At 45.0% G+C, this 16,186-nt stretch overlaps 1 protein-coding gene across 2 annotated transcripts; it reads right to left on the bottom strand.

Moving 5' to 3' along the window:
* Window positions 1-862: 862 nt before the first annotated feature.
* On the bottom strand, window positions 863-11,508 carry DDAH2 (dimethylarginine dimethylaminohydrolase 2). Of its 2 annotated transcripts, none has more exons than XM_018560638.1 (6): window positions 11,079-11,508; window positions 7,215-7,314; window positions 5,077-5,150; window positions 3,668-3,787; window positions 2,428-2,571; window positions 863-1,464 (listed from the first exon to the last, which is right to left on the bottom strand). In XM_018560638.1, the coding sequence occupies exons 1-6, from the start codon at window positions 11,340-11,342 to the stop codon at window positions 1,348-1,350; spliced, it is 819 nt and encodes a 272-aa protein (XP_018416140.1). In that variant the 5' UTR covers window positions 11,343-11,508; the 3' UTR covers window positions 863-1,347. The 2 variants fall into 2 exon arrangements, with proteins under 2 accessions (XP_018416140.1, XP_018416142.1); XM_018560640.1 differs by having other exon boundaries at window positions 7,215-7,310; window positions 11,075-11,508.
* Between the last annotated feature and the right edge of the window lie 4,678 nt (window positions 11,509-16,186).

A 16,186-nucleotide genomic window follows, 5' to 3' on the forward strand; every position in this document is an offset into this window, starting at 1 on the left:
TATTTGGCCAATAAAAATCCATGATGGGTTCACTTGAACTTGCCCCAATACCAACAGACAAGGGTGGAGTTTACCTAGAACATACAATTCCAACATTCTGCTAAATTTGACATGGTAACACAAGGCAGTAAACGGTCGACTTGATAAATAGTAACCATTTTGTTATATTATGTCTGTGCAGGCTTTAAAGTATAAACTCAAGTCAGATATTCAAATGTATACTTCTCAGCCATTGGGGTCATTCTACAGGTGGATAGCACAGCACAGCTGCCCCCATCTACATTACAAGCATAACCTGAGTACTGGATTTCCGATGGTGCACATTTTATACTGGAGCCCTTAATATTGATATGACACACCATGTAACTGCTAGGCTTCCAGCACTGCCTGGTTATATAATGGTGTTACCAGCCATCAACGGTATTTGAATTAAAAAGAGAATCTGTCATTTTGCCTTTAAGGTCAAAAATGTGACAGGTTCTCCTCTTAGATTTCTCTGCAAAGACATAAAAAATGTCAAACTTAGCAAAGCGGTGAGATGAACAGAAGGAGACAATGTTGATTGGTGGTGGGGGGTATGCAAAGAGACAAAATGATATAATAGCACCAGAAAGGTTTGCAGTCAAGCATCATTATTAGTTCCCCTTAAATAGAACATATGGTTAGCAAGATAGTCTGTGCCGCAGACACAGCGGAAAGATATGAAAGGCGATGAGAACCAGACAGATAAAATGACAAAATATTGCATTTCCTAGTAAATGGTATGTTTGTGCGCCATCTAGTGGCCATATTGTATATGACAGCGACATTCAATAAACTGGTTATGACAAACATTTTACCTAAAACTTCCATTCTCTCTTTAAATGCAGTTCGAATACAGCGCTTGATAACTGGATATAGTTATCAGAACCAAGCCAAAAACCTGCATTGTTTCAGCTATTATAAGAAAAACAAATGATCTCAAACAACTACTCGAGTTTACTGGCAGCCCCAGACATTCAGACAGGTCCTAGAGATATGTACATACAAAGTGTTAGAGGTATCCAATCAAATTAGGATCAAGAAAAAAAAAAAAGTGCGTTTCCTATAAGAACTAAAACTGATTCTCAGTTTTGGAAAAAACACACGGAACCTCATTGGCTTCTGTGGGAAACCTCATTTTCCTATACCTCCATTGTTCTAGAAAACCTATGTGCTACAGTGCTATGTGTTAGTGTGGATGATGAAAGGTAAACCCTGTATGTTGAAATGGATGTAAAGAGATAAATGGGAGGCTATGAACAGGTAGGCTGCCTCTAAGCCAACCACCTTGTGCCAGCGTGGTGTGGTCGGGTGCATAGCAAGAAGTCAAATCTCCAGCTTGCGGTTTATCAATATGGAGCAGGCGGTTAGGCAGCCTCCTAATTTGGACACTTCTGTGCAGGATGCCGGGATCAGGGTGTAATCAGTCAGTTTCTGGAAGACCTGGAGAGGAAAAAAAAAAAGAAGAAGTTTAAAAAAAAAAAACAACCCAACAGAAAAAAAAAAAGCTGCTAGTGCTGCTCTCTGCTAGAGATGTCACTTGTATGTCTGTAACACTGACCCCCTTTCTTCAATACTTTGATCCACTCAACCAGAATGCAGATAAGGACTGACCTTAACACCCCCCCTCCCCCCAATTTTCCAGATCTTTTGCATGTTCAATGTAAGGGTTTGTTTACACCATTTCTGTTTCATTTTTCTGCACACTACTGCACATGTATGATGTGAACAGGCACATAGGCAGACATCCCAACTCTCCCGGACGCTCCGGGAGTCTCCCGCTATTAGATAGCGGCTCCTGGGCACCCGGAAGAGAAAACACTGCCTCCTGGAAAGGTTTTCTATGCTCGATCGAGCAGAGTAAAAAACTTTCCCAGCGATCGTTTTTTTTTTTTCTTTTCTGACATCGGGAGCCGCGGCCCGCGTCAGTCAGAAACAAAAATAGAAAAAGGCATAGGAATGCATAGCTAGATTCCTATTGCACTTTGCAATAGCCAATAGCAAACTAGCTGATGCACCCGCCCACTGCTGCTGCCAATCAGCGGAGGGGGACCTGAAGTTTTCTATCAGGTCCTCTTCTGGTGATTGAAAGCAACTGTTCACACAATACATTAACACAATGCAACATTGTGACTAAGTAATGCAATCTCCTGCAGATTTTATATATAGTTTAAACATATTAGGTTTATTTATAAAACCAAGTTCCTGAAGAAAGAACATTTTCTATACTCCCCAGCGCCATAAAAAAATATTATTTCCACTTGAGTGCAACCAAAAGAAATCAGATGCGTGCTCTGCTTTACAAAATGGTATCAATTTCAGGAAAAGGATTCTGAGAGTTTAACAAAAGGAGACCGGAGGATATTCTACATCAGCCGCAGATGTAGAATCAGTATTGTGTCTCACCTGGACACTGTTGGGGTATTCCTCAGCACTACGGTGCACCAAGACGTTGGATTTAGGTCCCACGCGGGCGTAGATACAATTGGCAGCGGGATCATCGGGCACAGTCAACGTCTCATAATGATGGTCTGTAAGCTGCTCCATCATCTGCAAAACAAACAAACATTCAAAACACAGGAATATTTTATTGTAAAGAAATTGGTATAATTCTGCAAAGCCAGATCGATCAACACAAAAATCCTCAAAATGGTATGAAAGTCAATGAGGACCACTTGAAAATAAAAAGGTCTATAACAAGGGTGCGGTCAGACTTAGTGACATTAAACCCTCAGATTTTTTAACATAAAATACTGTAATGTGTGCCTTACTGTAATCCATGGTTGTTTCCCTTCTCTTTGCTGCTCTTCCTTTTAAATTTGTATCTCTTCTCATGCTGGGCAGAACTTCTGTTTTGCAGCAGACTGCCTTGTCTCTGAAAGGGATACATGTTGTCTGTGTGTACGTTGGCAACCTGAGCCAGCACTACAGGAAGAGGCACTCAGCTGCAAAGGGAAGTTCTCCCCAAGCATGAGAAGACATGAGGATTTAAAAAGGAAGAGCAGCAAAGAGGAGGGAAACTACCATGGATTACAGTAAGGCACACATTACAGTATTGGTTTATGTTAAAAAAATCTGAGGGTTTAATGTCACTTTAAGAAGGAATTGAAAATGCTATAGTACATCAGGGAAAGTGAATTTCCCATACAGCCATCCCATAGAAGAAAATGACTGCCATTTAGCTGCCATCTATTACCAGACATGGAATGGCAATAAAAACAGTCACATAAAATGTCAAAACATTCCAATGTGCATTTTTCCCTTTGCATCGATTTTTGTGAATCTAGACTCCACAAAATGTAACTTTTTAAAGCTACATTGGCCCTTTAAGTTTTCCAAGAGTTTTATTACAGGTATTCACATAAAGGAGACTGATTGCAGAGTAACAGACCTCAGCTCATTAACTTCTACAGTAGAGCTGTTTGATGTCAGAGTCCTTATCTAGGATCGGCCAACATGTTAAGACTACTTTGGGAAGTTCGGTCATAGATGCCTATTCGGTTATGGGTCTATGGTAGCATCCAAACTGGTCCATCACAGAATAGTTACCCACAGATAAGGGATGACCCTTGAAAAAGTACTCTGGTCTCATACAATTGGTGAGAGGAGGACTTTAAAATCTCTGGGTGCCAAGCTGTTATTTTACCTTTAGTGCTTTCTTTGCGCAGTCGCTGCTTCCAATAACAAGGGTATCTGGACCGGCCATGCTGCAGAAACTTTTTAGATGCAAGTCTCCAGAAACTGGGACAACAGAAACTGCATAATCCTAGGGGAAAAAAAATACAAATCTAAAATGTTAATAGACATATATTGACTTAGGAAAGAGCTATAGGGAGTTACAATGTAATGGATGGTTCAATAAAAAAATCGATCCTGACCAAACTGCACTTTAAAGTAGATCAGGCAAACTGCTAAATACACAACTGAAATACATACAAGGGTTTGCAATTATGGGAAGCCACTCTTGAAGTGGCATCAAACCCCATGTATACTGTGTGGGCTATGTAAAGCATACTGGCACACTTCACTCACCAGTGAGCACTTCTCCAGCGCTGTGCAATGCAGACTGTTCCTTGATGCTGCCGCCATCTCCACTGCTGCCACTTCCAGGTTGCCAGGAATTCTCTACCAGCATTGGGAGGCAGTAGCATATTCACAGTATGGCACATGCTCAGGGTGGCACTCTGTGGAAAGCTTGCCAGCAGTATCTCCACTTCTCCCACTCCCCGCCATTGGTGGTGGGTATGGAAGAACCGCCAGACATACTAGAAAGCAGTGACACGCTTCCCCAGCATTTACGGGGGTGTTGTGCCTTCAGCCTCCAGACCTGCTCCCAGTGCTTGGCCTACCATCTTCTGCCCAGCTGCCCGCCATGCTGAGAAAGTGGACTCTGATGGGGCTCCTGATGCCGAGGCTCAGCAGCTCTAGTGTGTATCTGTTTTAGTTTTCATGTAGTGCCATATTTTTTTTTGATTTGATATTATGCTAAAATTATCTAAAGCATGTGTGGCAGATCTTTAGACAGGGATGCAATTTCAGTGCTCGCCATAGGCGCAATTTTCTATAGACACGCCCTTTCTGGAGGCTACTGATGCTACTACTGCATACATGTTTCATCGCCCACAGCAACTGGTCTAATTAGCTGAGTGCATTCTGCATGGCACATACTAGAGGAATAAAGAAGAATTTTACCGGCAAGAGCCTTGGCATATCTTCTGCCAAAGATCCCCGACCTCCCAGCATTTTTTATTTTTAGAGGTTAAGTCTAGATGGGTGAAGTTTCCCTACACTCGAATCATTACCATACATACACAAGCCCATAATTGTATTTGCAAAAGCAAGGAATGTCAGTCTCGATTCAGCCTTAAATCGCTTCCAGACTCAACGCCCTGTTCATTGGGGACAATAATGCCGACTTATTGTCCAGTAAGCAGTGTACTTGCCTTGTCACCCTGCCCCATGCTAGCTAGGGAATTATGAGGGGGGAGGTCCCATCTCAAACTAGCTAATGTTTACTCCATTAGCCACACAAAGAAAAAAACAAAAACAGAATACCTGGTATGACTTTGCCACCATCTCTGCTCCTCTTAGATTCGTCCATTTGGACAAGCCTACAAAGATCTCTGAACCTGGAATACAGCAAATGTAATAGCAGATGAGAAACTAACAAACTCAATAACAGCAAAAAGAAATCAGTGTGATTGTACAGAAAGATTTACAGGAGGTTATACAAAATGACAATTCTAACATTCTAGGCACCAATATGAATCCTGACCATTTATAGGAATGCCTGATAAAAACCATGATCGCCAAGCTAATTTTCCCCATATATACATTTCACATATATACATTTCACTTACACTACAGAACCATTACAATCTAAAAAGAAGACTAAGACAAGAGACTTTCAAAGCACCAAAAAGGTTATGCACATGCAATGCAGCTCACTGCAATGTGCACTGCATTGCCAATAATTTTTTTTTTTTTGTCCCAGAAAATGGTCACCAGCAAATAAAGTCACCATCACTCCAAATATATGGCTATTGTAAAGAGTCACAAAAACATAAAAAACAAAACAAAAAAACACGACATTTAGGGTCCGCACAGGGTCGTCGTCGAGGAGTCTCAGTGGTCACTAGGTCACTATGAGGAAGGCACCCTGCGATGCCCTGAAACATTGGTCTTTACAATAAATATGTAAAATGCATTTCGTTGAAGTGCTGGTGACTTTGCATCTTCTCGTTTGGTTTTGCACAGCACCATCCATAGTAATCACTTTGAGCACCCAATAAAAAGTACTGTGAAGAGTGTGCAGTTTTGTCCGTTCTGGTGCATTGCGAGTCAGAGACGATGAGTAGCTAAAGAAGAACTCTGGGTAGAAAAAAGTTGCCCTTGCAGGGGTTCAAAGCCGGTTTAGTCACTTGATCCTCAGTCTTGCAGCAGTCAGTGCTCACCTCTTTCTCCCTCCAGCTATGGAATGTCCCTCGGCATCCTTGATTCTAATGCAGATCAATGAACCTGCACAAGTTATGTCATCAGTTCTTAGCCCACCGGAGCACAGGGGAGAAGAGGCTGCGGGGAGCGGTGTAGCAGCCTGGAGGGAGCCAGTGGGTCCAAGGTTCAGGCGAGTATTACAAATTGATTTGAGTCTGCTTGACAAAAAGGAGCACTTAAACACTTGCAGTGCAGGGGTAAGTTTTTAGTCTTCCTTGAGTTTTTACGCATGTCAGCAGAACAGCGTGTTAGCGGTCGGCAGTTCCCATATTTGTATTCAGAGAGATTCCTTTAACTACAGCAACATAACATATTTTCACCAAGAAATACGCTTTCTCCATTAAAGACAACATGTTTGTGCAGGAGGAATGCTTCAGGCATTGAGGTAGAATATATGAAGTAATAACACTTGCATGCCTGCTATATGGACAGACATACATACATACATACATACATGCATACATCCCAGTTAACAGCAGGTATGGATTTCCATAATGTTCTGCAGAACATTAAAGTGACCCCGTCACCAAATACCAAAATTCTACTTTCAATCACAGAATGAATCATATACTGACATTACATGCGTCACTTTTCCTTTGCCGGCAGTGTGGCCAAAGAATTTGACCACTTCAGGAAGGGTCGATTTCCCTCCTCCGTGACGTCATAGTAGCTCCCAGGACAGGCTTGTGAGAACTAGCATGGAATCATGAATACAGAAAGAGAACTGCCAATTCCTTCGCTATAAAAAGCTGCACGCCGCTTTGTTTACAACTGCTCAGTGCGTCATTTACCATCTACTTCAATAACAGGACAAGTGTCTAGAGGGGGAGTGTTGTAATGGGGGCACTTGTTCCAGTAACGGCAGTCTAAGAATTTCCTTTACTTTGCATAGATTTTTATCTTGCTGATGTGTCTAATGAAGAGGAAGTAAAGGGAAATCTCCACACAATGGGACACATTTCTTGTATTACCCTTTAACCTTTCCTTCATCAAAAGGCATTAGCTATACTACAGATTGCCAAACATGTTACAGTCTGACTGTACAAGCAACCTTAGATCTACCAAAATATACAATATGAGGACCCACATAAACTATCCATCAGGCAGGCCATCGCAGTACATTATTGGTAGATCTAAAAAGAAGACTGTACAAATCAGATTACAATTTGTATGGTGAGCTTTAGGTCTCATTCACCCACCTGTAAAGAGGATGTCGCTGGCATCCAACATGGCGTTTTCATCCGTGATCTCACAGACTCTGAATTTCAGCTCCTCAAATAACTTCTGCAGGCCTTCTGTCTGAGAGGAAGAGAGAGGGGAGAGTAGAGTGAGGAGCAATTGAGAGGAGAGGATGATGGAACAGCTGACGGATTAGGAAGCCACCATGGGCTGCATACAATATCAGACGGGAGAAAAAAGGGAAACAGCTGAGATTATAACCAGAAAAAAAGGTGCAACTGTGATGGGGGGGAGGGCACAGACAAATCTCTACACTCTACAAGGGAAAAATAAATCAGATTTCCAAGCCCTCCTTCCTGGAAGGGAACAGCAGTCAAACTTAAAAAATAAGCAACTGTAGGCCCTTTTTTGGGTGGGTAGCATTACCATATACACATCAACATGCATTATTTTGTGCACTGCATTCAAAATTATTGGCACTGTTCCTGCATTACTGAGCTCGCCCACAACGCATAGGTGTGAAGACAGCCTCAGTGGCCATTCCCCTCTGCCCCTGACCTCCAGCACATTCATAATAGATCATACTTCCCCTAGAAACCTGCTCTGAGATCTATATTGTATGGCCTACCCAGCCTCTGTCTTGAAATGTTCAGAATTCTGTAGAGAAGTATGAACACACTGTGGCTTCAATTAGGTAAATATTGGGCAGCACTTGTGCCTTGCAGCAGTGGGGCCCTTGGTTGGAAGCCCACCCAGAACACTATTTGAACGTAATTTATATGTTCTCCTTATGCTTGCATAGGTCTCCTCCCATACTCCAAAAATGCATGCTGGTAGGTTGTTGGCTCCAGTCCGAATCGACCCTAGTGTTTGAGCGTGTATATATTCATGCGCGAGATAGGGACCTTAGATCGTAAGCTTCTCAAGCAGCCCCACTGCAAGGGTTTGTTTGCTCGGGGATGGGCTTCAACAGCCTCCTTCTATAAATGTGCTTTGGTGTTTTATACAAAATATCTGCTAATTGTCACGACATGTTGCTCTTTGCTGCACGGAATATGATAATTGATGACAGGGGTAAAGAAACAAAGATTCTTGACTGGCCCTCCCTCCCTTCCTCCACCCATAACACAAATCCTCTGTGTCCTGGGCTAAGAAACGTCATCTTCTCCTGCTTCTTCTCTGCTACAATCGACTCCCAATACAAAACCAGCATAGTGCCGATTCCAGATTTTGAAGGACGCACTTTGTCCTGGAAATGTCTTTGACTAAGCAATCTGTCCATCTATACTGCAAAACCTAAATTACCTGATATATAGCATTTTATCTGTTCAGTTCTCTGGTGGCTTTACACAATATTGTTTATTGAATAATAGAACTCAGAAAGCAAAATATGGAGAATACGCAGATTTAAGTTTGGTAAACAAGTAATCAGATGCAATAATATGTGGCCCTTCCGTTTATAAACAGAACTTTAGTGACTAAACATCTTAAAAAAGGGGAACTTCACCCTTATCTTCATATAAAAGCTGTTTAATACCTGGGCAAATCAGCAGGCCTCGGACAGCTATTAAATATCTAAGGCACATCTGGGCACATGACCTTAGCTTCAGGGTTTTCACCCTTAAAAGGTTGCATCTGTAAATCACTAATCTAGGCCCTAGGCCTGAGAACCTAGGGGTATGGGACGCTGTGGAGAATCGCCCCTCCTTTGAAGGTGTCCTTAAGTTACTGGCTGCTATGGAGTGTTACAGGCCTTGAGAAGCATAGCTGCAGTTCTCTCCCACAGGGATGGGGAGTGACCAATTCTGGGGAACAGAGGAACCTTCCAAGTGCTATCCTGCCTTAATGAGAAGGCTGAGCATACACTAGAACCTCAGTTACAAGGAGACAAATTTACAAGTTATGCTTTCAGTCAGTAAACCAATAAGAGAAAGGAGGGATGTAGAAAGACAGACCATGCAGAAGACTAAAGGACTGTGCTTTGATAACAAACAGGTATTCTGTTCCCCTTTAGCCTCCCTCCCTACTCCTCTTCATGCACATGTTAAAATTAAAATATCATAAAATTTACTCAAAGTGATCACCCTTAACATCTAATGAGAGTTGCACCTTCACAGGAACATGCCTAGGGACAAGGTTATTCTCATCTGGGGGTCCCAATTGTAATACACAAGACCCAGCTGGGTGGAGGCAGTCATTGTAGATATAGTTAAGTCTGATGGAGGCTCAAGATCTAGTTACCTACAGATGGGCACTGGTAGCGGACTGGAGACTACACTACTGGAAAACATTTAGTGATGACAATCTACAGATACTTCTAGATAATTGGCGGCTTATTTTTCTTTTATACCTTATTTTTCTCTTCTTCCCCATTCTCACAGTGACCATTTTTACCAAGGGCAGATTCCTATAGCTCCCTTTACTTCCTGGAACTCTGGCACATGTGACTAGGACATGTGACCATGCACATAATCTCAGGGGAGGAAAATGCCTTTCCCTGTGATGTAGCCCTCCCAGGATGCATCTCTTAGGCATAGGCTATATCACCAATGCCCAAGAGGACCAGGAAGTGGAACGATAATAAGTAAAAGAAAAACATGTTTATTTAACTAATGAATGCAAGAGGATGCCATATCAGCATACAGAGCTAAATCCTGATTGATTTTTAGTGAAAAGGGATAAAAGGTATCCGGCCCTAAACTCGTTTTAGCAACCCCGTCAGGTTTTTAATCGCCATCTACTCCCCACACTAGGGAGAATCACCCTCTTCATTTGCTCAGGTGACCGTTGTCACCAGGACAGAAAGTAAGGGGAACAGCCAATATTTTAAATTGTCAACAGAGCCGGTTATAGAGGGGAAATCTTCCAATGGTGACACTTGTTGCAGTGACAATTGTCCAAGAGAAGATGTTCCCATACTTGAGATGCTTGCACTTTTTTGCAGTTTCACTGCTCTGGTTCTATAGTAGGAATGGCTGGATGCAGAGTACTCTGCCTGAGATGATGGGGGTCCCAAAGGAAGGAAACTGAAATGATCATGCATCCACGAAAGGTGTGTGTGGGGGGGGTCATAAGTGCTTCCTTAGTGCCCGCGATCTAGTGCCATTCATGTCTCTGCTGGGAAGATAAACCCTTCTATTTTTTCCTGATGACCATTGTCATTGTGAAATTGTAGTCGGCACCAGAGCATGAATAAGAAGGGAAAGTCTTCCCATCGGGGCAATTATCCACAATGGGATTTCCCAAATTGTACAGAAATTACTTCTCACTTCCTGTGGTAGTGGTATCTACATGACAGGAAGTAAAAGGACAATCTCCCCAATAGATCCCTTCTATCCAAAATTAATACATTACAGATATGAAGACATAATTCAAATCAACTGAACTTGCTCAGTCAAAAAAAAACAAAACATAAAATGGCAATTCCCTGCAACAGGAGCCATGGCAATTCCCTGCAACAGGAGCCATTATACTCTCGGGTGACCTTAGCCTTCCACCTTTCCTCTGTTTAGGTGTGGCAGCCTATATTAGACTATTCAGCGTGTAACACTTCCAGGTGTTGCTATACAGTCTGATGGAAGCTGAAGAATACCTCTTCCATTTGCATTGAGCGACCATTTAGATGACTGACAATCGCTCTAAGTCAGAGGTGGTCAACCTCAGCATTCCCCTCTGTGGTGAAACTACAAATCCCACAAAGCATTGCAAGAATCAGCCACAGGTGTGACTCCCGGAAGCATTATGAGATTTGTAGTTTCACCACAGCTGAAGTGAGTGGTTGACTACCCCTGCGCTCAGTGAATCCACACATCAGCACAGTCTTGTGAACCTGTTGGTAGGTAAATCAGCTGCACGCATGACCAGAGGCAGAGCACCAAACTCACCTCTTTCCTCCTGGCAGGAATGGCCGGGCGAGTGATCAAAGCCGTATCAGCTATCACGACTGCCGTGTCACCAATCAGCTGGCCACGTGGAAGGTCCTCACAGCTGGGCAACTCCATCACTTGAAGGCCAAGTTTCTGTCTGAGGATGCCGGAGTAGACCCCGCTCTCACGCTGAGCCCTTGCCAGGTCCACTTTCCCATCTGCTTCCAGTGCCAGGGAGGCAGGGACCCCTCTTACCACTGCGTGGGTGTATCTGCCAATCATGTTTAAAGCGCCAGCAGGAGGGTAGAAAGTACAAGGCAACCTATTGGGAGAAATGCCACTTGTAGCCAGCAGATGGTGTCCTGGTGGGGGTCTCTTGTATGGTCCCTCTGTCCGTCAGTCTGCTATTGTCTTCTCCAGTCTCCAGCCTGGATAGATTCCTCTCTCTCCCACTTCCTTCCTGGCTTCACATCCTGCAAGAGAAGGAATGACAAGTATCCTCAACATACATATTCAATGTAAGCAATGACAAAGTAACAGTTTCATGGGAAATGGAGCAGATCTAAAAAGTGGCTTTACATTTGTCACTTTGACCCTCCACTCTGTGAGATTTAAAGTGAGATTGAAAGTAGTTACCACACACACACGCCACATACATACAAAATTCTAGAATCTCCCCAATCGTATTTTAACCAATTGCTACTCGTGGTGGTGAAAATTGATCATTGAAGGATCATACCTGGGATGATGGTAAAAGGACAGCCATGGCACTCAATAGAGCACATAGGGCATGTGCCCTGTGTGCCAGGGTCTAGCAACACCCCTGATGAGCAAGTCAACAATGGTAACTAGAATGGTCAACGTTAACATTTTCAGTGTCTGTTGGAAAGCATTAGAAATGACAAAATTAGTCCAGAGGTGGTCAAACTCCGGCCCTCCAGCTGTGGTGAAACTACAACTCCCATTATGCATCTGGGTCTGGGGGGGTCATTCCTGTAGCTGTGAGAATTCTGAAATGCCTCATGGCATCTGTAGAGTTTGTCCAACCCGGGATTAGACTGATGCCACCCTCTAAATCAGGTGCAGAAAACTCCAGCCCTCCCGCTGTGCTTTAACTACAAATCCTAAATCAGGCCTCTGGGAGTAATGCCTGTGTCTGTCGGTCTTGCAATGCCTCATGGGACTTGTAGTTCCACAACTGGAGCGCCAGAGTTTCCCACCTCTGCTCTAAAGTGCTTTTCATCTTTAAATGGGTTAAGAAAAAAAAGTAGAGCCTTACTGGTTTGGTGAACATTGCACTCCCTTTTCAGCCAATCAGGTTCCAGCTGTCATTTTGACATAAGATGATTGATTGGAAACAAAAATTAGGGAGCATGGGGGGGGGGAAGCGCAATGTATACAGTTTTCCCCTCTAACTCTTATTAGATATGAAGCCTCTTGTGTGGTCATATAGGAGGTGTCAGCAACCATCATGAGATCATCCCCGCACATCTGCAGCCCCCATATGCTGCGGCAGATGATTATTTGGTCCTAAAAGCATGTACGGTCCCCAGGGAGGTCACAGAGTAAACAGCATTAACTAAATGTAGTCAGGAGAGTCCAGATTAGTCTGTCAATTCAGCTTTTTAGGAATAGGGTTTGTGTCTGGAAGATTTGAGTGGAGGAAACGTAATGAACGCTGGCTTCCTGCCCAAGAATCGTTAATAAATGGTCTTTAAATGGTTTGTTTGCTGGAATCCCTTTTGTGACCCTAAGGGCCTGATAACTGAAAAATAAAAGCTGCGTGTCCCGCAGAAAATAGCTTTTCATGCCATCACTCCCTGAACTGGGGATTCTACAGTGTCAGGGTTTATGGCTTTCCTGCATATGGGTGGGCAGGCAGCTCAACTGCAGGGAAAGGGTAGAACTGTCAGGATCTAATTGCTGTCCCCATTAGGAAGATTCAACCTCTTATCATGAAATGGGGAGAACTCTCCAGTGGGGACACATTAAACAATTTAGAGAAGCAGATAACATCCAAAATTAATTATTGCTGCGAGTCTTCTGGCGACACCCACATCCCCCATTTCTTAAAAGCTTCCCAATGAGGTCACAGACAGGAGAAAAAAAAAAAAAAAAAGCGTAAACATTATCTAAACCAAAAGTGTAATATATTGCACCTTAAAATGGTCCTTCGATATGGTGGCTGCATTTGTTTTCTTCTGCCGCCACCCCTCCCCCCTTTTTATTGTAACCAGGTGATCCTGCCAACACACTTCCTGTCCTAGGGTGTCAACGCTCGCTCAATATACTGCATTTATGGAGCAGCAGCATTGTCACTCTAAGGGCCTCGCTCACATGGGCACAGGTCCATATACCAGCCTTATCCCCGCACCCAGAAGCCATCGGTGTTGCAGCCCATCTGAACAAATCAATGGCAGTCTGTACTTGACATTGGCTGTTGAGTGTATACATGTGTATTGGTATGAATGTTTGTCCCTGGCACAGACTGTCTGCGTCCAAGGGTGTACACCTGAACCTGTGTGGAAGCACATGCTTTGTGCAGCATTTTTCAGTGTGCACCTACATCCCGTCCTTGTTTTGTACTGGCGTGTTGCACAGGGCTGTCCCTACTGTATTTGCCACCTGAGGCGGTCATTCTGGGGTGTGGGGGGGTGTTCTGTCCCCAATTGGTGAATTGGTGAAGGGGGGGTTAGGGTCTGGTGCTCTTCCCGATATGCTGCTTTGGGGAGGGGGGATGCCGGAACGAGCCATCAGCAGTTTTGCCTGGTGTCCTGCTCAGCTCACTGGTTGGCAGAAGCTCGGCAGGAATCCAGCCAGAGCATCCCGCTCAGCTCCTGGCAACCAGTGACATCAGCGAGCCGCACCGAGTGTCACATGTCGCTCACAAGAGCCCTTAGAAACCTGGAACCCTGTGGCCCCCACCCAATGAGGCTGCCTCATTATAAAGGACACACACACTTGAAATAGCTGAATGTAAAACACAATGCAATAACATTGACAGAATGAAAACTAATAACTAGACGAGCTTCACATTTCTGCAAACCATTCCCAGAAATGCTGGGACTAGTTTCCCTCCTAACATGCTGCTAATTGCGACCAAAAGCAGTCAGAGCATGCTGGGTCTTTTAGTTCCCTCCATATGTGCAAAAAGTGTGACGCCATTTGCAGCCAGAAGCCATCGGTGCATGCAGGGGCTTGTAGTTCCCTTAATGTGTGTCGCCATTTGCGCCAAAAGATGTAAGAGTATGCTGGGGCTGTAGTTACCCTCCAAGTGTTGCTATTTACAGCCAAAAGATTTAAGAGCATGTTGGGGCTTGTAGTACCCTCCACATGTGCCGCTGTATGCAGCCAAAAGCTGTCAGAGCATGCTGGGGCTCTAGCCCCCCACACCCATGTGTGGCACTATTTGCAGCCAAAAGCCATGAGAGGATGCTGGAACTTATAGTTCCTGAAAAGCTGACGGACCAGAATTGCTAGGATAGCATTTTCCTGGTACAGAAGGGGTTAACCTATTCTTCTAAGCCTGTGCTGATAAAAACTTCGACATGGCACTGCTTTGTACCTGAAAGCCATGGAAAGCCAGCAATGGCATCAAAAGAGCCTGGGCAGAAAAGCTTACAATCTGCTCACAGGGCCCCATAGGATTCCAGGGTGATCAGGGCTCCCCCAATCAGTCCTTGGTGTATAGATCTTGGCCAGGAGGGTCAGATATTTGGGATTGGTGGTGGGCAGAAACACTGGTGTCCTTCAGTGACACAGGGTGGAGAGGACACAATGATGCCAGTGTGGAGGGAGCACATGCTGACAAGACAGGAGGAATGTGACAGGCTGCTGCAGGAAGGACAGGCAGGCAGCTGGGCGAGGCGGAGGAGCCAGGCCCAGACATAGGGAGACAATCCACTCACCACACAGGGAGGAGAGGGTCCAGGCACGTGATGGCTCCTTGTCCCTAAACCGCAGAACACTGGGGGTCATCCAGACCAGACCGTCCCTGCTGCCTCCCCCCTATCCCTCCCCTCTCTCTCCTCCCTCTCCATCCCTCCCTCCCTTCTAGCAGCTCCATGCTTCCTCTTCCTCCTACAGGATCTGCAAATCCTCAGACTGGGGGACCGCAGCCAATCCTAGGACATGGGATGCTCGCATCCTAATACAGAGGGTCCCCACACATCTCCGAATACACAGGGCGGAGGGTCTGCAGCCAATCCTAGGACATGCAATGCTTGAATCCTAAGACAGAGGGTCCCCACACATCTCCGAATACACAAGGCAGAGGGTCTGCAACCAATCCTAGGACATGCAATGCTTGCATCCTAAGACAGAGGGTCCCCACACCTCCGAATTCACAGGGCGGAGGGTCTGCAGCCAATGCCAGGAAATGGGATGCAAGACATGGAATGCAGAGGACAGATGGTCCCCACACCTCTGAATAGACAGGACAGAGGGTCTTCAGCCAATGCCAGGAGATGGGATGCTCGCCTCCTAATACAGAAGACAGTCCTCTCACCTCCAAAAAAACAGGGCGGAGGTTCCACAGCCATTCCTAGGACATGTGATGCGGGATATGGGATGCTTGACTCCTAAGAGGACAGAGGGTCCCCCAGACCTCCAGATACAAAGCACAGAGGTTCCCGCAGCCAATGCTAGACATGGAATGCTCGCCTCCTAATATAGGGGATACCCAGACCTTGGGATGCAGCTGGGAATGACCCCCCCCTCCCAAATACACAGAACAGAGGGTCCCTAGTGTATTTCTTAACACACAAGACAGAGGGTCCCCAGTGTACCCACTAATACAGTGGACACAGGGTCCCCCATGCACCCCCTTATGCACAGGACAAGGGTTTGCAGCCAATCCTGGAACATAGGATGCTCGCCTCCTAATACAGAAGGTTCCCACACCAGTGAATACACAGGATAGGGATTGCAGGATCTGCAGCTAATCATATGAAATGCAGCAGGGAAATCACATACCAGAGGGTCTCCCATGTACCCCCTGACACACACAGGACAGAGGAGGGTCTCCCATGTACCCCCTGACACACACAGGACAGAGGAGGGTCTCCCGTGTACCCCCTGACACACACAGGACAGAGGAGGGTCTCCCGTGTACCCCCTGACACACA

Source organism: Nanorana parkeri, unplaced genomic scaffold (assembly GCF_000935625.1).
Source record: "Nanorana parkeri isolate BGI_ZX_2015 unplaced genomic scaffold, ASM93562v1 scaffold470, whole genome shotgun sequence".
NCBI lineage: Eukaryota > Metazoa > Chordata > Amphibia > Anura > Dicroglossidae > Nanorana > Nanorana parkeri.

Excerpts from the sequence above, each read along its gene's own strand:
- DDAH2 (XM_018560638.1), bottom strand. The coding sequence starts at position 11,342 with ATGATTGGCAGATACACCCACGCAGTGGTAAGAGGGGTCCCTGCCTCC. Across the intron at positions 3,788-5,076 it reads TGGTGGCAAAGTCATACCAG|GATTATGCAGTTTCTGTTGT; the intron begins GTATTCTGTTTT and ends TTTTTCCCCTAG. Across the intron at positions 2,572-3,667 it reads GCGCAAAGAAAGCACTAAAG|ATGATGGAGCAGCTTACAGA; the intron begins GTAAAATAACAG and ends TTTGTTTTGCAG.